This window comes from Hyperolius riggenbachi, chromosome 11 (assembly GCF_040937935.1).
Source record: "Hyperolius riggenbachi isolate aHypRig1 chromosome 11, aHypRig1.pri, whole genome shotgun sequence".
In the NCBI taxonomy this organism is placed as follows: domain Eukaryota; kingdom Metazoa; phylum Chordata; class Amphibia; order Anura; family Hyperoliidae; genus Hyperolius; species Hyperolius riggenbachi.
The window spans coordinates 197,872,947-197,899,916 of record NC_090656.1 but is presented as its reverse complement, the minus strand read 5'-3'; the positions used below and the strand labels follow the sequence as shown (position 1 = coordinate 197,899,916).

Here is a 26,970-nt window from a genome sequence, read left to right as displayed (position 1 = left end):
TGAACATGTGTAAATTCCCCTTTGTGATCATTACCTTGACGCGGTGAAGGGGCTTGCGTATCACAATTAAGCAATGACCGCCAGCTACGAGTGCTTTTGGGGGGGCACACCCAAGATAATGACGTTGTTGCTTCATTGTGGAAAGACCAAATCGATCAGCTGGACAATCACTGTTGTTCTATCATTGAGTTACCACAGCCTGGCGACCATATGGGCTTGAAAACCGCCATGACCTGCACTCTCGCCATGGTGCACACCAGTCCAGCAAGCCCATCACTACACGAACAGCTGTTTGCGGTGCGTTACACAGTAAGTTTGGTGTCAGTGTGAAGCAGTACACTAATTACACTACCTGATTGATGTATACACATGCAAGATGTTTTAAAGCAGTTTATGCCTGCAATTTAGCATTACAATGTGATTTCTGCCCTTAAAACGCTGCTGTGCGTCAAATCCAGATTTTTTTCCCCAGGACTTTTGACGTGTATCCCACTCCCCCATGCAAAAACTCAGGTATTAGACCCCTTGAAACATCTTTTGAAACATCTTTTCCACCACTTTTGTGGCCTGCATTAATGTTTGTAGTTTTCAGTGAAGTTCGCCTCCCCATTGGAGTCTATTGTGGTTTACGAAGTTTGTGTGAACCAGAACTTTTGCGGAAGTTTACGTTCGAGGTTCGCGAACCTAAAATCTGAGGTTTGAGCCATCTCTAATCGCTAATGCTAACATAAAAAAATGATCATTCATAGGATAAGTTTTATAAATTACCCCATAATGAGGTAAAAGGTATTCTAATGAACTTTGAAAGCAACTATAGTGTTTTTTTAAGACATTTTTATATCTGCACAATGACAATATTATTAATGCTGTCAAATTATGTTTTCAGTGGCTAACAATTTAATGTTTTTTAATTATATTTCTACACAAATATTACAAAACATTTATTTATTTCTGCTGTCAAGTAAGTGCTTTTTTGTATTTAATTCAGGGTGAAAAAGTAGGATGTAACATTTTGGAAAAAATATACAGACTAGCAGACCAGCACTTGAAGTCAGAATGGCAAAAATCTCCACAGCCACCATGTATTTTCCTTTGGTGCTCAAATAGACAGGGATCATGGAAATCCAGACACTGCAGACCACCAGCATGCTGAATGTGATGTACTTGGCCTCATTAAAACTGTCCGGTAATGTCCTGACAAAAAAAGCTACCATGAAACTAACAGCTGCCAAGATCCCTATATAACCCAGGATAGAGTAGAATCCAATTACTGACCCTTCATTACATTGAACAATTATTGTTGTATGGAAAGAATACATGTCCACTTCTTGAAAAGGAGGAGAGGTGGTCAACCAAACAATGGAGATCACAACTTGTCCTGATGAGCAAATGAAAACTATCAAATTGGGCAACTTTGTTCCAACCCATTTCATCCAAGCACTACCAGGTTTGGTAGCTTTGAAAGCAAGGAGAACTGTAATAGTCTTAGCCAACACAGAGGAGACAGCTATGGCGAAGAGGATTCCAAAAGTTGTTTGGCGTAGTAAGCAGGTTATGTTCACAGGACGACCCAAGAACAGAAATACACAGAGGAAACTCAGCATGATGGAGACCAGAAGAACAAAGCTGAGGTTCTTGTTATTTGCCCTGACAACTGGGCTATTCTCATATACAATAAAAAAAGCAATTATTGCACTAGTTAAAACACAAAGGAAAAGAGTGCTTGTTATAAAAAATAAAGAAAGCTTGTCGTTGGTAAAGGATAAATATTCGACCAACTTGACATTGCACTGTGTTTTGTTTTCATTTGGCCATTCATGATCTAGACACTTCATGCAGTTTTCACTTCCTGCCAATACAACAATAGAAATCTGGTTTTGTTATAGCATAACTGCAGTGTTTTTTTCTTCATGACCTCTAATACAGATTACTTATAAATTACTTTTGCAGAATATACATTTTCTTGTTAGCATACATTTTTCTATCTGGTAACAAATTGCAAAATGAAATGGTAAAAATATTAGAGTGTCGATAATTTACAGCAATATTTCCTCTAATTTTACTTCTGAATTTATTTGAAGAAATATTGTTGCCAATTTGTCCATAGTAGATACATTTTAAAAATGTCAACATTTTAGGAGGAGAAATAAGCCCTCCATCCAAATGTCACCCTTCAGGCAGAATGATTAGTATGGCACTTATCATGCTGCCTGGACGGTGACAACACCTTTATGAAGCGGGGATTAGATACTTACCTGCATGTCCCAGAGGCTTTCCAGATGCTCATACAGCCCACCATTCCAAGGCAGGGTCCCTCTATTTCTTCTGGCCACCTTCTGACTGTGGACAAGCACATTTTGACTTGTGTGAGGCATGTGTGAGTAAGGTCCGTGAATGTAGCCACTTACGCACAGCTTTTCCTCCATGCAGAAGCACTTTGGTTTGCTGGGCATGCACGGATCTTACCTGTGCATGGCCAGTTCAGATGGGTTCATCCACGGCCACTGCCCAGAAGAAAACTATTCGACAAATTGTGGGAAATAATTGTAGAGGCACGATGCTCTGGCCCCATGGCAAGCCTGCAGAGACAGTTCCTGATGGGGTTTTGTCTAGAAAAACCTGTCACCCCTCAACCACACTCAGCCACCACTAGCAATCGCCCGGGACGATACTGCTAGACACTTCGAGTATACACTGCTGTTGAGCTGCTTGCTCTCAGACTGGCATTTTATGTACTGCTGGTTAGCTGCGAGCTTTAGGCCAAAGTACGAGAATGTCACACACACAATGCAATCTCACACGGTAGCTATGAACAATCTGAGCACAAAAAACGGAGATCAAACTTTTAACACAATTTCACTGCAGTCTCTCTCTATGAGATGTAAAGCTCTGATCAGTACTCAGAAGACAAGCTTATTAAATAAAGATTTAATTCCAAAAAAAGTGGAACAGTAAAGAAAGAAATGTATACAAAGAATATTTACAAAAAAAAAACTGAGTAAAAAGGTAGAGAGACACACACAAAACAATTTGCTTATCAAAATAAAAAAAAAGGAAGGAAACAGAAATCAAACTTTACCAGCGTAAAGGTCCAAACTTTGTTGTGGAAGGACACGGGTTCTGATCAGAAATCAGGGACTTCTCTAGCTCAAGTGCTACCTTCAGGAAAAGACACTTACTGACCCTGAGAGATGTTTTTTTATAGGGAAACATGTAACCTTGGGCTACCCAAACTTCTAATCCAAAAATAGTCTAACTTCCTCCACTCCTATGATGCCATCAAGATGAATATATAACATCTTAATGATATCAGTAGCTGGAAGGCAACTCATTTTAGTATCGAACATTATTAAGGTGATCCAAATTAGTTATATACTGTATTGTTATTATTTTATTAAGGCTTTTATGATATTTTTACAATGGATGAAAAAGTAATGAAATTCAAAGTTTAAATTTGTCATCATGCTTGCATGTTTAGTCCAAGGATATTGATTTGATTTTAAAAAGAGTCTATCATTTTTGTCTAATGTGAAGATGTCTGTACACTAAGTAAAAGGGTTGACTGACACATGAGAAACAAAGAACAGTTGCTGTTAAGTAAGGTCCAGCAAGGGAGTAGTTAAGAGTTTTTTTTCCTTCCCTCTTTGAGTTCATTCACAAAGGATGTATGAAGAAGTTATATTACATAGAGAAGTATATAAATGCAAGTAGTTTCACCACTTGATGACCCAGCCTTTACCCCCCCTTAAGGACCAGCGCTGATTTCGCTGATCTGTGCTGGGTGGGCTCTACAGCCCCCAGCACAGATCAAACACCAGGCAGAGTGACCATATCGCCCCCCTTTTTTCCCCACTAGGGGGATGATGTGCTGGGGGGGTCTGATCGCTCCTGCCTGCGTGTGGCTGGCGGGGGGGCACCTCAAAGCCCCCTCCACCGCAGGATTCCCCCTCTCCCTCTCCTCCCTCCCTTCCCTGGAGATCGGAGGCTGCGGATCTGTCCTGTGCAGCCTCTAACAGGCTCCTGCCTGTCATGTGACAGCGATCCCCGGTCGCTGATTGGCCGGGGATCGCTGATCTAGTACAACGCTGCTACTGTTAGCAGCGTTGTACAAATGTAAACAAAGCGGATTATTTCCGCTTGTGTTTACATTTAGCCTGCGAGCTGCGATCGGCGGCCCGCAGGCTATTCACGGAGCCCCCCTCCGTGAATTGACAGGAAGCAGCTGCTCGCGCGAGCGGCTGTTCCTTGATTAATTAGCCTGCAGCCGGCGACGCAGATCTGCGTCGCTGGTCCTGCAGCTGCCACTTTGCCGACGCGCATTATGAGTGCGTGGTCGGCAAGTGGTTAAACAAAAGGTAACAGTTTCTCTATATAAGATAATTGTTATACACAAATTAATAAATTTTACGATTAAGATGGGTGAAAAATTTAAATGATTAGAATTAAAGGATTGTTATTAGTTTATCTAAAAATTAGAGGTAGCAAAGTTTAAATATAATTATCAGTAAGATATGATAGAATATAATTTTGTTACATTTTTTAATTACATTTTTGATAATGATAAAATTATACAAAAATATATTTATAGAAGTGAAAGTAATTTTACTAAATGATTTAACTTCTATAAACAGGGGAATGTTGTATGTTGGATGTTTTGAGATTTTAATCGAGTGAATTAGAATTTTTGATGACTTGATTTCCTTGAGTAGCTAGGGCCCTGCTATTCGGAGAATTAGGTTGTCGGTATTGAACGTCAGTCGATTGAGATATCAAAACTATTAATCAATTATATATACAATATTGGTTAATAGATCTACAATATATTATGTTAAGATTTAAGATGAACATTTAGAGGTCTGCTGAGCATGTGTTCCTTTCCTTGTGGAACTTAAGGTCACAAATGTCAAGACCAATCGTCATTAGAAGTGTAGGAAATAGATCTCTGTCAAGCCTGGCTTCTGGTTCTAGAAATTGTATCTTGACTTTAGTCAACAGCTGGTTGTTGGGTGATGTGATGCAACCCTAGGTTATTCTGAGCCAGGAAAGAGGCTTCGTTCAAATTAACCATATGTAGTTGAAGACTCAAAAGTTACATCATTGCATTATTGTTGGTCCAATCAGAAGGAAGATAGTAGTAATACTGAGGACATATATATATATATATATATATATATATATATATATATATATATATATATATATATATATATGTGTGTATATATATATATATATATACACATACATACATATACATATATATATATACATACATACATATACATATATATATATATATATATATATATATATACATACATACATGTACATATATATATATATATATATATATATATATATATATACATACATACATATATATATATATATATATATATATATATATATATATATATATATATATATATATATATATATATACTGTATGTATATACATACATGCATACATACATACATACACAGCCTCAGTCCTCACTGAACTCTTTTGTTTTAGCCATGACTGTCCACAAACCAACTGCAGAGAGCTGCTGTTTTTCACCTGCTGAGTTGATTAAACCAGCTGTTCCCATTTAACTAGGGTAGTTAGGATGCTTTAGAACAACTTGAATTATTTGGAATGGTATAGAACTTTGGATTTCCCCACAGACTGTGACAGTGTAACGGTTGGGTGTTATAACTCAGACGTCTGATTACTAGGTGATCTGCAGTATCACCAATAATACAGACACTATGCCAGATTATTAGGTGATCTGTAGAATCACCAATAATGCTAGTATAGCAAAACAGACTGTGTGAGTAGTGCTTGGTGCAACCATAACTTTGATAGTTTTGCGAGACCTTACCAGAGGAGCCGGTAAGGTACTATCAGTACACTGACTGAATAGATTAGATCAAAACCTTCCCAAAGGAGCTGGAAAGGTTTTAACAGGTGAATCGGATAGTTTTGACTAAACCTTCCCAGAGGAGCTGGGAAGGTACTATCAGTCACTAAGCAACACCTCACCAGTGGAGCTGGTGGGTATAGAGCACCTCACCAGTGGCAAGGGCCCACTGGTGAGTAGAGTGGTCAGACAGGCAAGGTTCGGCAACAGAGAGGTAAGTATCAGTACAGAATCGTGAGGCAGAAGAGTAATCAGTAAACAGGCAGAGGTTCAGCAACTATAGGCAGATAGGTAGAAGTACAGAATCAGTAAGCGAATACGAAGTCAGAGTGTAGCCAACAATATACAATGACTAACTATAGATAGATGTATATCGCAACACTGCATATATATCTATCATCAACAGGAACCTCACTAGGTCTGAGTGCTAACACAATGTATTCACGACAGCAGACCCCTAACAACTGAATCCCGGAGGCTTAAGACGCGGAGGAGACCTCACAGGCACGCCCCCTGCTGTCAGCCAATCTGGGGTGCCGTGAGTCTCCTCTGACGTCAGCTGACCAGCCGGTCAGCTGATGAGCCTCCTCCTAGCATAAAGGTCCTGTCTGTGCACGCGCCCAAGCGAGACAGCGACCTTATGGGCCATTGACAGTCCCGTTCTCGACGTCCTAAACGCCGGAGGGACGTGCAGGGGCACGGCGGCAGCTGCGGCGGCGGTGCTGTTCGCCGCAGTTGCCGTTATAATTGTTACAGACAGTTTGCGAAGGGTATGAATAATTTTGGACTGGACACTTTTTGCTCAAATGTTTGTCATTTTTTTTTTCCACAATAATGCTTCTGGTGCATTGTCTTCTAATCTTTGGGGAGATGCCTATGTCATTTACCGTCCAAAAATTACTTGCTGGTTGAATAAAAGTAGCTTTAAGTCAAAATGTGCAAGGGGTATGAATAATTATGGGCAGCACTGTAAGTGAGAGTTGGGTGGGGATTCCCAGTACATAAGTGTCAGTATGTCAAGGAGTTGAACAACAACTGTGCTCTCTAGAAGCAAAGTTGCTATTCTCAGAATAAAAAAATGAGCTCTGTCTTAACTTTCTTTCTTTGGATATTTAAATCATAATTTTTTTTTTAACAATACATATATAAGTTGTTTTGAACCTGTTGTGGAATGGATATGGAGGCTTCCAAATGTACTTCCTTTTAATCAATGCCAATTGGCTACTTGTACTATTGGTCGTCTGACTCCAAGTTCACATGGACCAATCAGAGCACTGTGGGTACCTGTGGGAGTGTACAAGATCACGGAAGTGCACGGGAGAGCGCATAGCGTATGTCAATGCTGGACGTACCCCCTATACAGGAACCTATGATATCAATTAACTGTTGCTATTGCCCAGAAACCTTAAGAGGTTTATCCACTTATAATGTAAGCTTGAATGGACAGGTCTCTCCTGAGTATTGTGGTGGTTTTAAGAAGAGGATTATAGATGGCTGATTTGTAGGTTTACCAAATAGTTCATGACAAACTGATTGATTGATTAAAGTCTTTTTTTAGTGACACTCCATAGAGTTGCTCATTGTGTTGTAATTTGAGCAGTATAAAGAATATACACAGTGGGAGCAATCAGGGATGCTCAAATCCGAATTTGGGTGAAACCTGGATAGTTGCTATCTGGATTTCACCCAGATACCTGTGCGGGCTGGGTGGGTGGGGGGGGGTCAAGCTTACCTGTCTGATGTCTTCTGCGGTCCGTCCCTTGGCACCTCCCACTATGTGTTCCACCCGCGTCACGTGATTACATACACTTCTTCCCCCACCCCGGAAGGAGAAAGTGTTTGTACTCACGTGACTGGCGCGCGGAACGCATCGTGGGAGGTGCCGAGGGATGGATCGAAGAAGACGTCAGACAGGTAATCTTGACCCCCCGCCCAGCCCGCACAGATATCTGGGTGAAATCTGGATAGTAACTATCCAGGTTTCACCCGAATTTAGATTTGAGCATCCCTGGTAGCAATCTAAATTAAAGAATTATCACTGAGATCTAATAATTTATACTGTATTTTTTAATAACTTTGGAAAGTAACATAAATTATGCAAAATTAGCATTACATGCTAAATCATTATTACGATTAGAATTGTATTTTTGTGAAGATTACCTGAATACCACTTATGTGCCCTTGCGAGCTTACAATCTAGAGGATCTTCTGTACTTTACTGAAGGAAAGGGCAGGGGCGGTTGCTGCCTGAAGCAAACTTATGAGGATATGTACCCTGCCCCCACCCCCCAGTTAGAAAGATCGCACAATGCCCATCAATTTGGACTATGCATTATAGCTGTCGTGTAACAAAAAAAAATGCCGTCAGTATAGGTAGGTAGGTAGCTAGGTATAAATGCCCCCAGTATAGCTAGCCAGGTCTAGGTTCCCCCACTCAGTATAGCTAGCCAGGTATAAGTGCCTTCAGTATAAAAAATAGGTAGGTAGGTATGGCCAGAAATAGGTGACCAAAGTATAAGTAGCCAATTATAGGTGCCTCCAGTATAGCTATATTAAGGGTACCGATACCTAGCTAGCTAGCTAGCCAGGTATATGTGCCTCCAATATGGGAAGCCAGGTATAGGTGCCCTCAGTATAATGTAACCCTGTGTGTGTGTCATTGCAACAGACACACACACCAAGGGTTAAATATGCATTCAGTTTTTGTGGAAAGTGCTGCTTTAATGAGAGCTTGCAGGTGCCACCAGGGGGAGCCCATTGGCAGAAAAGAGGAGAGAGAAGTTAGGCATGTGCAGAGGGGAAGTAACAGTTGGGTTTTGGCATTTGAAGGGTAGTGAGGGGGAGGAGCCTTGAAAGCGGCTGAGTCCGAGTTGATGATGCAGCAAGAAATGAATGTAATGTGGAGGATATAGAGCAGAGGCACAAAACAAGAGACCAGCCGTTGGTGAGACAGTGTGAGCAAGGCAGAGGCACAGACAAGAGAGCACTACTGAAAACTAAAGTAAGGAAGAAAAATAGAGCTGCAGACATTCAGGAGAGGAGAAAGAGACCACTTACAACTACAGGCCAGTAAAGAGCAGCGATACTAGAGAGATAAGCCAGAAGAGTCAGGAATAAGAAGAAAAGACCAGGAAAGTAAACATTACCCATAACAGAGAGAGGTAACAGAAAACAGCAGAGAAACGACAGTGACACAGAGACAGTGGGACAGCAATGCATACAAGAGTGAGACAGAGAAACAAGTGACAGGATTACAGAAAAAGAGTGGAGACTGCAGTAAAGTGTCTGGAGAGATTGTGTGACAACAGCTGGCAGACAAGATACTGAGGAGACAGTGGTGAAGAAAGTCTAAAATTCAGTGGTGAAGAGCTGGCAGACAGCAGAGTGCTGTGTGAGGAAGATGCTTGCAAGTTAATACTAATAAACTGTACCGCATACATGTTTCTTGAACTAGGCCTGATCCTAGCAGGCTGAAGATATGTAATAGGCCTACCCATACTCTTTCTGCTTCAAAAGACGCTTACAAATGTGTTGTCCCTGAACGTTTTATCCGTGTGATTTAATACAAATATTTCTTAAAAAAGAACTTGATTGGTGTCTGGAGGATTTCTTTTCAGTTAAAGTGCCTGGAGGTGTTACAATAGAAAGCCAGGTATAGGTGCCCTTAGTATAAGTAGCCAAGTATAGATGCCCCCAATATAAGTAGCTAAGCCTAGAGGCCCCCAGTATAGCTAGCCAGGTGTAGGTGCTTCCAGAATAGGGAGACAGGTATAAGTGGTCCCAGTATAAGTAGTCAAGTATAGGTGCCTCCAACATGGACGTCCGCAGAACATTTTCCGGGGGGGGGGAAGCAAAAAGTGGGGCAGCGCGCATAGCGCGCCGCGCCGCAAATTTGGGTTGGTGTGCGCGCGCCAAAAAATGGAGCTACGTCATGCGGCGCGACGAAAAATGGGTGTGGTCATGAACCAGAATGTGGGTGTGGTCATGGGTGGAGACAAGTTTACATGAACTAAGCAATGGTGGGACATTAGATTAGGACAGGGGTGGCGAACCTTTTGGAGGTCGAGTGTCCAAACTGCAAAGTCACTTTACTATCACAAAGTGCCAACAGCAATTTAAACTAAATACAAACGTTTTAACTCATACATGAACATTACGGAAAATTAAGTTGAAAATAAACTGTGAAGATAAACAATTTCATCCATCGTACTCCTGAAAAAAATTATTCATTTTTTTTTACAACCTCCCAGTTTCATTTTCTGTTTTAAAAAGCGGAAAAAGTAGGTTTAATGCTATTGTCTCATATGATGATGATTCAGCTTTTTCCATAGTCTCGCAGTTAGCAATCATGTGACCCCCAACAAGACAAATTCAGCAATCATGAGGCCCCCCCCATCAAGACAAATTCAGCAATCATGAGGCCCCCAACATGACCAACTCAGCAATCATGAGGCCCCCAACAAGACAAATTCAGCAATCATGAGGCCCCCAACAAGACAAATTCAGCAATCATGAGGCCCCCAACAAGACAAATTCAGCAATCATGAGGCCCCCAACAAGACAAATTCAGCAATCTTGAGGCCCCCAACAAATCATGAGGCCCCCAACAAGACAAAGTCAGTAACCATGAGGCCCGCAACAAGACAAATTCAGCAGTCATGAGGCACATAAATAGACAGCTTTTCACATAAATAGGCAGAATGCCCCCTTAATATGTAGACACCTCTCACCTGGCAGCAGTTCCCCAAAATACACTCAATCTGACAGCAGTGGTTCCCCAAAAATAGGTAGCCCCAGGTCTATAGGTGTCCCCAGAATAGGTGGCCAGCGGTATAGATGTCCCCAGAACTGGTAGCCAGGGGTAGAGATGTCCCCAGAACAGGTAGCCAGGGGTATATGTGCCCAGTATATGTAGGCAGGGGTATATGTGCCCAGTATATGTAGGCAGGGGTATATGTCCCAGTATATGTAGGCAGGGGTTTATGTCCCAGTATATGTAGGCAGGGGTATATGTCCCAGTATATGTAGCCAGGGGGATATGTCCCAGTATATGTAGCCAGGGGGATATGTCCCAGTATATGTAGCCAGGGGGATATGTCCCAGTATATGTAGCCAGGGGGATATGTCCCAGTGTATGTAGGCAGGGGGATATGTCCCAGTATATATAGGCAGGGGGTATATGTCCCAGTATATGTAGGCAGGGGGTATATGTCCCAGTATATGTAGGCAGGGGGTATATGTCCCAGTATATGTAGCCAGGGGGATATGTCCCAGTATATGTAGGCAGGGGTATATGTCCCCAGAAAAAGTAGCCAGGGGTATATGTCCCAGTATATGTAGGCAGGGGTATATGTCCCAGTATATGTAGGCAGGGGGATATGTCCCAGTATATGTAGCCAGGGGGATATGTCCCAGTGTATGTAGGCAGGGGGATATGTCCCAGTGTATGTAGGCAGGGGGTATATGTCCCAGTATATGTAGGCAGGGGGTATATGTCCCAGTATATGTAGGCAGGGGTATGTGTCCCAGTATATGTAGCCAGGGGGATATGTCCCAGTATATGTAGGCAGGGGTATATGTCCCCAGAAAAAGTAGCCAGGGGTATATGTCCCAGTATATGTAGGCAGGGGTATATGTCCCAGTATATGTAGGCAGGGGGTGTATGTCCCAGTATATGTAGCCAGGGGGATACGTCTCAGTATATGTAGGCAGAGGTATATGTCCCAGTATATGTAGGCAGGGGTATATGTCCCAGTATATGTAGGCAGGGGGTATATGTCCCAGTATATGTAGCCAGGGGGATATGTCCCAGTATATGTAGGCAGGGGAATATGTCCCAGTAAATGTAGGCAGGGGTATATGTCCCAGTATATGTAGGCAGGGGTATATGTCCCAGTATATGTAGGCAGGTGGTATATGTCCCAGTATATGTAGCCAGGGGGATATGTCCCAGTATATGTAGGCAGGGGTATATGTCCCAGTATATGTAGGCAGGGGTATATGTCCCAGTATATGTAGGCAGGGGTATATGTCCCAGTATATGTAGGCAGGGGTATATGTCCCAGTATATGTAGGCAGGGGGTATATGTCCCAGTATATGTAGGCAGGGGGTATATGTCCCAGTATATGTAGCCAGGGGTATATGTCCCAGTATATGTAGGCAGGGGTATATATCCCAGTATATGTAGGCAGGGGATATATGTCCCAGTATATGTAGCCAGGGGGATATGTCTCAGTATATGTAGGCAGGGGTATATGTCCCAGTATATGTAGGCAGGGGTATATGTCCAAGTATATGTAGGCAGGGGGTATATGTCCCAGTATATGTAGCCAGGGGTATATGTCCCAGTATATGTAGGCAGGGGTATATGTCCCAGTATATGTAGGCAGGGGTATATGTCCCAGTATATGTAGGCAGGGGGTATATGTCCCAGTATATGTAGGCAGGGGGTATATGTCCCAGTATATGTAGGCAGGGGGTATATGTCCCAGTATATGTGGGCAGGGGGTATATGTCCCAGTATATGTAGCCAGGGGGATATGTCCCAGTATATGTAGCCAGGGGGATATGTCCCAGTATATGTAGGCAGGGGTATATGTCCCCAGAAAAAGTAGCCAGGGGTATATGTCCCAGTATATGTAGGCAGGGGTATATGTCCCAGTATATGTAGGCAGGGGGTGTATGTCCCAGTATATGTAGCCAGGGGGATACGTCTCAGTATATGTAGGCAGAGGTATATGTCCCAGTATATGTAGGCAGGGGTATATGTCCCAGTATATGTAGGCAGGGGGTATATATCCCAGTATATGTAGCCAGGGGGATATGTCCCAGTATATGTAGGCAGGGGAATATGTCCCAGTAAATGTAGGCAGGGGTATATGTCTCAGTATATGTAGGCAGGGGAATATGTCCCAGTATATGTAGGCAGGTGGTATATGTCCCAGTATATGTAGCCAGGGGGATATGTCCCAGTATATGTAGGCAGGGGTATATGTCCCAGTATATGTAGGCAGGGGTATATGTCCCAGTATATGTAGGCAGGGGTATATGTCCCAGTATATGTAGGCAGGGGTATATGTCCCAGTATATGTAGGCAGGGGGTATATGTCCCAGTATATGTAGGCAGGGGGTATATGTCCCAGTATATGTAGCCAGGGGTATATGTCCCAGTATATGTAGGCAGGGGTATATATCCCAGTATATGTAGGCAGGGGATATATGTCCCAGTATATGTAGCCAGGGGGATATGTCTCAGTATATGTAGGCAGGGGTATATGTCCCAGTATATGTAGGCAGGGGTATATGTCCCAGTATATGTAGGCAGGGGGTATATGTCCCAGTATATGTAGCCAGGGGTATATGTCCCAGTATATGTAGGCAGGGGTATATGTCCCAGTATATGTAGGCAGGGGTATATGTCCCAGTATATGTAGGCAGGGGGTATATGTCCCAGTATATGTAGGCAGGGGGTATATGTCCCAGTATATGTAGGCAGGGGGTATATGTCCCAGTATATGTGGGCAGGGGGTATATGTCCCAGTATATGTAGCCAGGGGGATATGTCCCAGTATATGTAGCCAGGGGGATATGTCCCAGTATATGAAGGCAGGTGTATATGTCCCAGTATATGTAGCCAGGGGGATATGTCTCAGTATATGTAGGCAGGGGTATATGTCCCAGTATATGTAGGCAGGGGTATATGTCCCAGTATATGTAGGCAGGGGGTATATGTCCCAGTATATGTGGGCAGGGGGTATATGTCCCAGTATATGTAGCCAGGGGGATATGTCCTAGTATATGTAGCCAGGGGGATATGTCCCAGTATATGTAGGCAGGTGTATATGTCCCAGTATATGTAGCCAGGGGGATATGTCTCAGTATATGTAGGCAGGGGTATATGTCCCAGTATATGTAGGCAGGGGTATATGTCCCAGTATATGTAGGCAGGGGGTATATGTCCCAGTATATGTAGCCAGGGGGATATGCCCCAGTATATGTAGGCAGGGGGATATGTCCCAGTATATGTAGGCAGGGGTATATGTCCCAGTATAGGTAGGCAGGGGTATATGTCCCAGTATATGTAGGCAGGGGGTATATGTCCAAGTATATGTAGCCAGGGGATATGTCCCAGTATATGTAGGCAGGGGTATATGTCCCAGTATATGTAGGCAGGGGTATATGTCCCAGTGTATGTAGGCAGGGGGTATATGTCCCAGTATATGTAGACAGGGGGTATATGTCCCAGTATATGTGGGCAGGGGGTATATGTCCCAGTATATGTAGCCAGGGGGATATGTCCCAGTATATGTAGCCAGGGGGATATGTCCCAGTATATGTAGGCAGGTGTATATGTCCCAGTATATGTAGCCAGGGGGATATGTCTCAGTATATGTAGGCAGGGGTATATGTCCCAGTATATGTAGGCAGGGGTATATGTCCCAGTATATGTAGGCAGGGGGTATATGTCCCAGTATATGTGGGCAGGGGGTATATGTCCCAGTATATGTAGCCAGGGGGATATGTCCCAGTATATGTAGCCAGGGGGATATGTCCCAGTATATGTAGGCAGGTGTATATGTCCCAGTATATGTAGCCAGGGGGATATGTCTCAGTATATGTAGGCAGGGGTATATGTCCCAGTATATGTAGGCAGGGGTATATGTCCCAGTATATGTAGGCAGGGGGTATATGTCCCAGTATATGTAGCCAGGGGGATATGCCCCAGTATATGTAGGCAGGGGGATATGTCCCAGTATATGTAGGCAGGGGTATATGTCCCAGTATATGTAGGCAGGGGTATATGTCCCAGTATATGTAGGCAGGGGGTATATGTCCCAGTATATGTAGCCAGGGGGATATGTCCCAGTATATGTAGGCAGGGGTATATGTCCCAGTATATGTAGGCAGGGGTATATGTCCCAGTATATGTAGGCAGGGGTATATGTCCCAGTATATGTAGGCAGGGGTATATGTCCCAGTATATGTAGGCAGGGGTATATGTCCCAGTATATGTAGGCAGGGGGTATATGTCCCAGTATATGTAGCCAGGGGGATATGTCCCAGTATATGTAGGCAGGGGTATATGTCCCCAGAAAAAGTAGCCAGGGGTATATGTCCCAGTATATGTAGGCAGGGGTATATGCCCCCGTATATGTAGGCAGGGGGTATATGTCCCAGTATATGTAGCCAGGGGGATATGTCTCAGTATATGTAGGCAGGGGTATATGTCCCAGTATATGTAGGCATGGGGTATATGTCCCAGTATATGTAGCCAGGGGGATATGTCCCAGTATATGTAGGCAAGGCTATATGTCCCAGTATATGTAGGCAGGGGTATATGTCCCAGTATATGTAGGCATGGGTATATGTCCCAGTATATGTAGGCAGGGGGTATATGTCCCAGTATATGTAGCCAGGGGGATATGTCCCAGTATATGTAGGCAGGGGTATATGTCCCAGTATATGTAGGCAGGGGTATATGTCCAAGTATATGTAGGCAGGGGTATATGTCCCAGTATATGTAGGCAGGGGTATATGTTCCAGTATATGTAGGCAGGGGTATATGTCCCAGTATATGTAGGCAGGGGGTATATGTCCCAGTATATGTAGGCAGGGGGTATATGTCCCAGTATATGTTGGCAGGGGGTATATGTAGCCAGGGGGATATGTCCCAGTATATGTAGGCAGGTGTATATGTCCCAGTATATGTAGGCAGGGGGTATATGTCCCAGTATATGTAGCCAGGGGGATATGTCTCAGTATATGTAGGCAGGGGTATATTTTGCAGTATATGTAGGCAGGGGTATATGCCCCAGTATATGTAGGCAGGGGGTATATGTCCCAGTATATGTAGGCAGGGGTATATGTCCCAGTATATGTAGGCAGGGGTATATATCCCAGTATATGTAGGCAGGGGGTATATGTCCCAGTATATGTAGGCAGGGGGTATATGTCCCAGTATATGTAGCCAGGGGGATATGTCCCAGTATATGTAGGCAGGGGTATATGTCCCAGTATATGTAGGCAGGGGTATATGTCCCAGTATATGTAGGCAGGGGTATATGTCCCAGTATATGTAGGCAGGGGTATATGTCCCAGTATATGTAGGCAGGGGGTATATGTCCCAGTATATGTAGGCAGGGGGTATATGTCCCAGTATATGTAGCCAGGGGGATATGTCCCAGTATATGTAGGCAGGGGTATATGTCCCAGTATATGTAGGCAGGAGTATATGTCCCAGTATATGTAGGCAGGGGGTATATGTCCCAGTATATGTAGGCAGGGGGTATATGTCCCAGTATATGTAGCCAGGGGGATATGTCCCAGTATATGTAGGCAGGGGTATATGTCCCAGTATATGTAGGCAGGGGTATATGTCCCAGTATATGTAGGCAGGGGGTATATGTCCCAGTATATGTAGGCAGGGGGTATATGTCCCAGTATATGTAGCCAGGGGGATATGTCCCAGTATATGTAGGCAGGGGTATATGTCCCAGTATATGTAGGCAGGGGTATATGTCCCAGTATATGTAGGCAGGGGTATATGTCCCAGTATATGTAGGCAGGGGTATATGTCCCAGTATATGTAGGCAGGGGGTATATGTCCCAGTATATGTAGGCAGGGGTATATGTCCCAGTATATGTAGGCAGGGGTATATGTCCCAGTATATGTAGGCAGGGGGTATATGTCCCAGTATATGTAGCCAGGGGGATATGTCCCAGTATATGTAGGCAGGGGTATATGTCCCCAGAAAAAGTAGCCAGGGGTATATGTCCCAGTATATGTAGGCAGGGGTATATGTCCCCGTATATGTAGGCAGGGGGTATATGTCCCAGTATATGTAGCCAGGGGGATATGTCTCAGTATATGTAGGCAGGGGTATATGTCCCAGTATATGTAGGCATGGGGTATATGTCCCAGTATATGTAGCCAGGGGGATATGTCCCAGTATATGTAGGCAAGGGTATATGTCCCAGTATATGTAGGCAGGGGTATATGTCCCAGTATATGTAGGCAGGGGTATATGTCCCAGTATATGTAGGCAGGGGGTATATGTCCCAGTATATGTAGCCAGGGGGATTTGTCCCAGTATATGTAGGCAGGGGGTATATGTCCCAGTATATGTAGGCAGGGGGTATATGTCCCAGTATATGTAGCCAGGGGGATATGTCCCAGTATATGTAGGCAGGGGTATATGTCCCAGTATATGTAGGCAGGGGTATATGTCCCAGTATATGTAGGCAGGGGTATATGTCCCAGTATATTTAGGCAGGGGTATATGTCCCAGTATATGTAGGCAGGGGTATATGTCCCAGTATATGTAGGCAGGGGTATATGTCCCAGTATATGTAGGCAGGGGGTATATGTCCCAGTATATGTAGGCAGGGGGTATATGTCCCAGTATATGTAGGCAGGGGGTATATGTCCCAGTATTAGTGGTGCTCAAATACCCCTTTTTAAAATTCGAGTTTGGTCGAATTCGAATAGTAAATTATTCGAGGTCAGTCGAATATTCGAGTCGAATAAATTTTACTATTCGATTCGACCTCGGACTTCGAGCTCACTATTCGAGTCGGTATTCGAGCTCATTATTCGAGCTGACTATTCGAATTGGCCTTAAATAGCTTCCCAACACTTGTTTTGAGGGTTAATGATGCAAGAAACATATTTTTTTCCAAGTGACAACAGCAAGTGATTATGTGGGGATGTTCCTTTAAAAAAAAAAAATGGTGAAAAGAGAAGTTGTGTCCAGAATTTTGTTCAGTACTGTATATACTTCTTCTTCTTCTTCTTCTTTATCTTCTATATCTTCTTCTTCTTCTTCTATATCTTCTTCTTCTTCTTCATCTTCTTCTTCTTCTTCATCATCTTCTTAATCTTCATCTTCTTCATCTTCATCTTCTTCATCTTCTTCATCTTCATCTTCTTCATCTTCTTCTTCATCTTCTTCATCTTCATCTTCTTCATCTTCTTCTTCATCTTCTTCATCTTCATCTTCTTCATCTTCTTCTTCTTCTTCTTCTTCATCTTCTTCTTCATCTTCTTCATCTTCTTCTTCATCTTCTTCATCTTCATCTTCTTCATCTTCTTCTTCATCTTCTTCATCTTCTTCTTCTTCTTCTTCTTATTCATCTTCTTCATCTTCTTCTTCTTCTTCTTCATCTTCTTCATCTTCATCTTCTTCTATATCGTCTTCTTCGTCACTTATTTCTCTTTTCATTTTTTTTTTTTTAAAGAAATGCAGCTATTTTTGAGCGTAACAACAAATAGCTGGTGGCGCACGCATGTTGGAAGCGCCATTGTATGTGCTCCCTGGCAGTGGAAACACACAGACAGCAGGAGGTAAATTTAGCAGCAGGAGGAGGAGGATGAGTGTGTGGCAGCATGCAGTCAATGAGGCAGGCAGCGTGACATAATAGCCCTGGTACCTAGCGGTGATACCATGGCTGTAAATAAACACAACAGGAGGTCCCAGACAGCGGTCGTGCAGCCCACATTGTGTCCAATACACAACTGGGACAACACAGTTTTCAACCCGGGCACCTCAGAAAAATTAAACCTTTTTTTGTAATGGTTTTGTAGTTTTGGTTTTACAACCAATTACACAGATATATAGCTATTTTTTGACGTAATAGCTGGTGGCAGAGTGGCAGCAGAAGGTAAATCTGTGTACCCTGGCGGTGGGAAACACAGACAGACAGCAGCAGCAGCAGGAGGAGGAATGGAGGAGAGTAATTATGTGAGCAGCTATTGTTTGACGTAATAGCTGGTGGCAGTGTGGCAGCAGAAGGTAATTCTGTGTACCCTGGCAGTGGGAAACACAGACAGACAGCAGCAGCAGGAGGAATGGAGGAGTAGTGTGAGTGTGGCAGCAGGTAGGCAGCGTGACATAATAGCCCTGGTACCTAGCGGTGATACCAGGGCCGTAAATAAACACAACAGGAGGTCCCAGACAGCGGTCGTGCAGCCCACATTGTGTCCAATACACAACTGGGACAACACAGTTTTCAACCCGGGCACCTCAGAAAAATTAAACCTTTTTTTTTTTTAATGGTTTGTTTGGTTTCGGTTTTGCAACCAATATAGCTATTGTTTGACGTAATAGCTGGTGGCAGAGTGGCAGCAGAAGAAGGTCATTCTGTGTACCCTGGCAGTGGGAAACACAGACAGACAGCAGAAGGGCAGTACACAGCAGCCCACTGTAGGTGTAAAATGTGTGGCTGCAGGCGACGTAATAGTCAAAGTGAACCAGGCTGGCTTAGTGAGCAGGAGCCAGGAGGTGGTAAAGGGTGGTAAGGCACATTAACGATGGTTCCGGCAGCCAGTTCATGTCCCCCTCTCGCCGACAACAGGGGCCAGGAACTCGCCTTCCACCCACGCCTAGTTCATCTTGAGAAACGTCAGTCTGTCCACAGACTTGTGAGACAGACGTGAGCGTTTCTCGGTGACCACGCCACCAGCTGCACTGAAGCAGCGCTCGGACAGCACGCTGGAAGGGGGGCAGGACAGCACTTCCAGGGCGTACTGCGCTAGCTCGCTCCAGATCTCCATGCGCTTGACCCAATACTCCATGGGATCAACAGGGGCATCGCTGTCAAGCCCGCTGTACGACCCCATGTAGTCAGCCACCATGCGGGTCAGGCGCTGGCTGTGACCGGAGGAGGATGCTGCTGCATGCATCTCCTCTCTAGTCACTGCTGCCGGAGCCTCTACAGTCCTGTAGAGCTCGTGGCTGAGAGACAGCAGGTCTGTGGGGCGCTTGCTGCTGCTGGATGCAGGCACCTGCTGCTGCCTCTGTGCTGGCTGCTGGACAGTGGGGGTGGAAGGCTGGGGGAAGGCTTCCTCCAAGCGCTCAACAAGGGCCTGCTGCAAGCTCCTTATTTGTTGCGCTGGGTCTCCTCCTGCAGGCGGCAGGAACTGGCTCAACTTCCCCTTGAGGCGTGGGTCCAACATCATGCTGATCCAGATGTCCTCCCTCTGCTTCATCTGGATCACCCTGGGGTCCCTGCGCAGGCACGCCAGCATGTGCGCTGCCATTGGGAAGAGGCGGGCCACGTCTGCTGGCACATCGACGTCAGTGCTGTCCTCATCCTCCTCCTCTGCCGCCTCATCCTCTCTCCACCCCCGCACCAACTCAGCTGCGCTGTGCTGATCCCCCTCATCAGCAGCCAGGTCAGGGACCTCCACCAAGTCCTCCTCCTCCTCCCCCTCAGAGGTGGACTGCGCAGCTGGTTGCCGCTCCTGCTGGACCAAGGCTGCCGCTCCCTGTTCCAGCAAACCATCGAGGGCCCTGTTCAGCAGAGAAACCAGGGGCACCCACTCGCAGACCATAGCATGGTCCCTGCTCACCATGTTTGTGGCCTGCAGGAAGGGAGCCAGCACAAAGCACACCTGCTGCATGTGCCTCCAGTCATCATCGGGGACGATGGACGGGATGTTGCTGGTCTTGTCCCTTCTCCGAGCTGCGGAAACAGTGGCCAGGGCAAGGTACTGGTTGACAGCGTGCCTCTGTTCAACCAGACGCTCCAACATCGCCAGGGTGGAGTTCCAGCGAGTCGGAACGTCAATGATCAGCCGATGGCGTGGCAGATCCAGCTCCTTTTGCACGTCTTCCAGGCTCGCACAGGCTGCAGCCGAGCGCCGGAAGTGACGCACAACATTCCTTGCCGTTTCCAGCAGTTCGCCCATCCCCTGGTAGGTGCGCAGGAACTTCTGCACCACCAGGTTCAGCACGTGGGCAAGACAGGGGATGTGGGTCAGGTTTCCCCTGTCTATGGCAGCAACCAGATTGGCCCCATTGTCGGACACCACCTCTCCGACTCTGAGGCCTCTGGGGGTCAGCCAAATCCTCTCCTGCTCCTGGAGTTTGGCCAACACGTGGGCTGCCGTCAGCTTGGTCTTGCCAAGGCTGACCAAGTGCAGCAGCGCTTGGCAGTGGCGGGCCTTCACGCTGCTGCTGAGGCGGGGGGTTTGGCCAGGTGTGGCGGAGGATGGCAGAGGATCGGAGGAACCCGCTGCAGTTCCCCTGACCCTGCGGGGTGGCACCACCCACTGTGTTGCTGCTGCTGCTGCTGCTGTGCCCGCTGCTGCTCTCCCATCCTCACCCCCTTCCACCAAGCTGACCCAGTGGACAGTGAAGGACAGGTAGCGGCCTGTCCCGAAGCGGCTGCTCCAGGAGTCCATGGTGACGTGGACCCTTTCACCAACCGCGTGCTCCAGCCCTCGCTCCACATTGGCCATCACAAAGCGGTGCAGTGCTGGAATGGCCTTGCGGGAGAAAAAGTGTCTGCTGGGGAGCTGCCAGTCTGGGGCTGCACAAGCAAGCAGCGCCCGCATGTCGCTCCCCTCCTGCACGAGCGTGTACGGCAGGAGTTGGGAGCACATGGCCCGTGCCAGCAAGCCGTTCAGCTGCCGCACGCGACGGCTGCTGGGAGGCAGAGCCCTAACCACCCCCTGGAAGGACTCGCTCAAAAGGCTCTGGCGTGGCCTTTTGCTGACACGGGAATCACCAGACACAGCGGAGGAGGCCACTGAGGACTGGCTGCCAGAACAGGCCTCAGTGTCGGCGGCAGGAGTTGCAGAGGGGGGAGGAGCAGTGCGTTTCCGCACTCCTGCTGGTGCTGCTGGAGGAGCAGGAGGGCGGGTGGCTGCTGTTGCTGCTGCTGAAGGCTGTGCAGTGATGGGTGTGGTGCCACTGCCAGCACCAGATGCCTTCAGCCTCTGGAACTCCTCATGCTGGTGGAAATGTTTAGCCGCAAGGTGGTTGATCAGCGAGCTGGTGCTGAACTTTAAGGGGTCTGCACCTCTGCTCAACTTCCGCTGACAGTGGTTGCAAGTGGCGTACTTGCTGTACACAGTGGGCATGGTGAAAAAGCGCCAGATTGGTGACAGAAACATCCCCCTACGGCATGGAAGCGCTGCTGCCTGTCTCCCTGTGGTGGTTGGGGGGGGGGGGGCTTGGGTGCGGCTGGTGGTGGTACTGGCTGATGCTGCTGCTGCTGCTGCTGAGCCTGAGACACCAGCAGGCTGTGGGTCGCTGCCAATGCTTGCAATGATGCGCCTCCTTGCAAGGCCCACAAGCGCATCCTCCTCCTCCTCCGAGCTGCTGAGGACGACATCCCCTGGAGGTGGTGGCACCCAGTCTCTGTCTGTCACCGGGTCATCAACATCATCCTCCCCCTCCTCAAACATGTCCTGCTGGGATGATGACCCCCCAAACTCCTCTCCTGATGCATGGATGGGCTGCTTGACTGTCGCCACAGTCTTGCTGTCCAATCCCTCATCCCCCAAAGTGCCCATCAGCATCTCCTCCTCAAAATCGCCAACAACAGCAGACAATTGACTCATCATGCCTGGGGTCAAAAGAGTGCTGAATGAGAGGTCGGCGACTGACGGTGAACTGGCCTCCTCCCCAGACCCTGCTGGGCGGCTGCTGCGAACAGGGGTGGTGGTGGTGGTGGTGGTGAGGGTGGAGGCCTCGGATGCAGAGCTGATGGCGGGCTGCTCATCCTCCGTCATGAGTTGCACCACAGTGTCTGCATCCTTTTCCTCAATGGGACGTTTCCGACCCGGCTGGAGGAAAATCGGAGCAGGTGCTACACGCTGCTGCTGCTGTGTCTCTGCAGCGTGAGTTGCAGATGCTCCTGCTGGGCGGCGCCCAAGGCGTCCACGGCCAGTGGCTATGGGAGGAATGTTAGCCACTGACGCTGCTGCTGCTGCTGCGGAACTGTGCATGGTGGCGCGCCCGCGGCCGCGGCTTGCCACAATGCTGCTCCCTCTCCTCCTGATTCCCTTGCTGCCCTTCCCCTTGCCCAAACCGCGCTGGCTGCCACTTCCAGACATCTTCAATGTTTTGGGCGTATAGACAAAAGTTTTTTAAAAGGGCGGGTGAAAAGTGGGGTACTTTAATGGAGTGGGTTGGTTGGTGAGGTGACTGAGTGAGTGTCCCCTAGTACAGTAAGTAAGTAGTAACAGTCAGTAAGTACAACTAGCAGTTACAATAATCAGTAGTAATCACAAGTAAATTTAGTGTGTGTACACTCAGACAGTGAGTGCACGCAGGCAGGAGCTAGTAGCCTATGAACACAGTGACTGAGTGTCCTAGACTCCTAGTACAGTAAGAGTAAGTAGTAGCAGTAAGAAGAACTAACTAATTACAATAATCAATCAGCGATCAGAAGGAAATGGAGTGTGGGTGTGTGTACACTCAGACACTGAGTGCACGCACGCAGGAGCTAGTAGCCTATGAACACAGTGACTGAGTGTCCTAGACTCCTAGTACAGTAAGAGTAAGTAATAACAGTAAGTAGAACTAACTAATTACAATAATCAATCAGCGTTCAGAAGGAAATGGAGTGTGGGTGTGTGTACACTCAGACAGTGAGTGCACGCACGCAGGAGCTAGTAGCCTATGAACACAGTGACTGAGTGTCCTAGACTCCTAGTACAGTAAGAGTAAGTAGTAACAGTAAGAAGAACTAACTAATTACAATAATCAATCAGCGATCAGAAGGAAATGGAGTGTGGGTGTGTGTACACTCAGACACTGAGTGCACGCACGCAGGAGCTAGTAGCCTATGAACACAGTGACTGAGTGTCCTAGACTCCTAGTACAGTAAGAGTAAGTAATAACAGTAAGTAGAACTAACTAATTACAATAATCAATCAGCGATCAGAAGGAAATGGAGTGTGGGTGTGTGTACACTCAGACAGTGAGTGCACGCACGCAGGAGCTAGTAGCCTATGAACACAGTGACTGAGTGTCCTAGACTCCTAGTACAGTAAGAGTAAGTAATAACAGTAAGTAGAACTAAATAATTACAATAATCAATCAGCGATCAGAAGGAAATGGAGTGTGGGTGTGTGTACACTCAGACAGTGAGTGCACGCACGCAGGAGCTAGTAGCCTATGAACACAGTGACTGAGTGTCCTAGACTCCTAGTACAGTAAGAGTAAGTAGTAACAGTAAGAAGAACTAACTAATTACAATAATCAATTAGCGATCAGAAGGAAATGGAGTGTGGGTGTGTGTACACTCAGACAGTGAGTGCACGCACGCAGCAGCTAGTAGCCTATGAACACAGTGACTGAGTGTCCTAGACTCCTAGTACAGTAAGAGTAAGTAATAACAGTAAGTAGAACTAACTAATTACAATAATCAATCAGCGATCAGAAGGAAATGGAGTGTGGGTGTGTGTACACTCAGACAGTGAGTGCACGCACGCAGGAGCTAGTAGCCTATGAACACAGTGACTGAGTGTCCTAGACTCCTAGTACAGTAAGAGTAAGTAGTAACAGTAAGAAGAACTAACTAATTACAATAATCAATCAGCGATCAGAAGGAAATGGAGTGTGGGTGTGTGTACACTCAGACAGTGAGTGCACGCAGGCAGGAGCTAGTAGCCTATGAACACAGTGACTCAGTGTCCTAGACTCCTAGTACAGTAGGGCCTCGATTCACAAAGCGGTGATAACCCAGTTATCACGCCTAAAAGACTTTAGGCGTGATGACCTTTTCACCACTGAGTTATCACCGATTTTTCCTGCTCTTCGCGCGAAGTTACCGCGCGTAAGCGCGCGCAAAGTCCCATAGGGCTTAATGGGAGCTTCGCGCGAAGCGGCGGGTGTTGCGCGCGCGTACGCGCGGCAACTTCGCGCGAGTTTCTTCTTATCATGCCTAAAGTGACTTTAGGCGTGATAAGGGCCTTTTCACCATGGTGCTAACACTTTGCACCGCTTTGTGAATCGAGCCCTAAGAGTGAGTAAGTACAAGTAGTAACAGTAAGTAGAACTAACTAATTACAATAATCAATCAGCGATCAGAAGGAAATAGAGTGTGTGTTGTGTGTGTACACTCAGACAGTGAGTGCGCACACGCAGGAGGTAGTAGTAGCCTATATGAACAGTGACAGTGAGTGTCCCTACGGGTACAGTAAGAGTAAGTAGTAAGTAAGTACAACTAACAATAATCAAACAGTAATGAGAAGGAAATAGAGTGTGTGTACACACAGACAGTGAGTGAGTGCACACACGCAGGAGCTAGCTAGTAGCCTATAAACAGTGACAGTCAGTGAGTGTCCTACTCCTAGTACAGTATAACTACAATACTATTAGTAAAGGACAGCAGAAATACTGGTATAGAATATGAGAGAAATAAACAGAGGACAGCTGCCCACAGAGGCAAGGCCCCCCTGAGGCCTAAACCTGTAAGCTTGCAGCAGCTGCCTGCAGTTCTCTAATGTAACACACAAGCTACTAACTAAAATACAATGTCTATCTAACTAACAACAATATAGGTGTATATGGCAGGTGTAGGTGAGCAAAAACGCTAGGTAAATGACCACAATAGAGCACTTGCTAAGCCAAAGCACAAAGGAGCAACTCTCTCTCTGTACAAGTCTCAGGCAAGCATGGAAAAACCTAACATGGCGGCCGCTATTTATAGGGTAGGGGCTGGCCAGGGTCCCCCTCTGTGATTGGCTGCCGTCAGAGGGCCTGGGAGCCCTCTGATTGGCTCTAAGGACATCAATCTGGGCTATGACGCTATTCGAGCTCGGTACCGAGCTCGAATAGCGCCGGGTGGCTCGAATAGCTCGAATAGTAAATGGGCTATTCGAGTGTACTCGGATAGCCCATTCGAATAGCTCCAGCTATTCGGAGCTCGAATACCGAGCTCGAATAGCTGAAAAAGAGCTCGAATATTCGAACTACTCGAATATTCGAGCTCTGCTGAGCACCACTGCCCAGTATATGTAGCCAGGGGGATATGTCCCAGTATATGTAGGCAGGTGTATATGTCCCAGTATATGTAGGCAGGGGGTATATGTCCCAGTATATGTAGCCAGGGGGATATGTCTCAGTATATGTAGGCAGGGGTATATGTCCCAGTATATGTAGGCAGGGGTATATGTCCCAGTATATGTAGGCAGGGGGTATATGTCCCAGTATATGTAGCCAGGGGGATATGTCCCAGTATATGTAGGCAGGGGTATATGTCCCAGTATATGTAGGCAGGGGTATATATCCCAGTATATGTAGGCAGGGGGTATATGTCCCAGTATATGTAGGCAGGGGGTATATGTCCCAGTATATGTAGCCAGGGGGATATGTCCCAGTATATGTTGGCAGGGGTATATGTCCCAGTATATGTAGGCAGGGGTATATGTCCCAGTATATGTAGGCAGGGGTATATGTCCCAGTATATGTAGGCAGGGGTATATGTCCCAGTATATGTAGGCAGGGGGTATATGTCCCAGTATATGTAGGCAGGGGGTATATGTCCCAGTATATGTAGCCAGGGGGATATGTCCCAGTATATGTAGGCAGGGGTATATGTCCCAGTATATGTAGGCAGGGGTATATGTCCCAGTATATGTAGGCAGGGGTATATGTCCCAGTATATGTAGGCAGGGGTATATGTCCCAGTATATGTAGGCAGGGGGTATATGTCCCAGTATATGTAGGCAGGGGTATATGTCCCAGTATATGTAGGCAGGGGGTATATGGCCCAGTATATGTAGCCAGGGGGATATGTCCCTAGAAAAAGTGGCCATGTGTGCAAGAGGAGGGGAGCAGCGCAGAGAAGAGGGAGAGCTATGGGCACTCACCTTAGGGGGCTCTCCCTCCCTCTCTCGCTCTCCCCTCCGGAGTCCGGAATGAAGTGTGCAGTGGCTGGCAGCGGGCGGAACTTACCTCCTCACGTTGTACGCGCCGGATGGATTAGCCGCTACTCTGGTCTGATCCAGACCAGAGTGCGGCACCAGAACTTCCGGCGCAGGAGCGAGAGGAGGTAAGTTCCGCCCGCTGCCAGCCGCTGCACACTTCATTCCGGAGGGGACAGCGAGGGAGAGAGAGCCCCCTAAGGTGAGGAAAGAGGGGGGAGACGTCCGCCCTTCCCCACTGTGCCCATAGCTCTCTCTCATCTCTGCGCTTTTCCCCTCCTGCTGGCTGCATGGGCACTCGGCCAGGGGGGGGCAGCGGGCGGCCAGGCTCGGGCAGATGCCCGGTTTTGCCATATGTGCGGACGCCCATGGCCTCCAATATAGCTAGCCAAGTATAGGTGCACTCA

General features: G+C 46.5%; 1 protein-coding gene across 1 annotated transcript in view; it reads right to left on the bottom strand.

Moving 5' to 3' along the window:
* Positions 1 to 941: 941 nt before the first annotated feature.
* LOC137537935 (vomeronasal type-2 receptor 26-like) overlaps positions 942 to 26,970 on the bottom strand; it is a 31,196-nt gene continuing 5,167 nt past the window's right edge. Inside the window, exon 3 of the mRNA XM_068259864.1 lies at positions 942 to 1,849. Within this exon, the coding sequence (XP_068115965.1) occupies positions 942 to 1,849 (908 nt within the window). The remainder of the gene's footprint in view (positions 1,850 to 26,970) is intronic.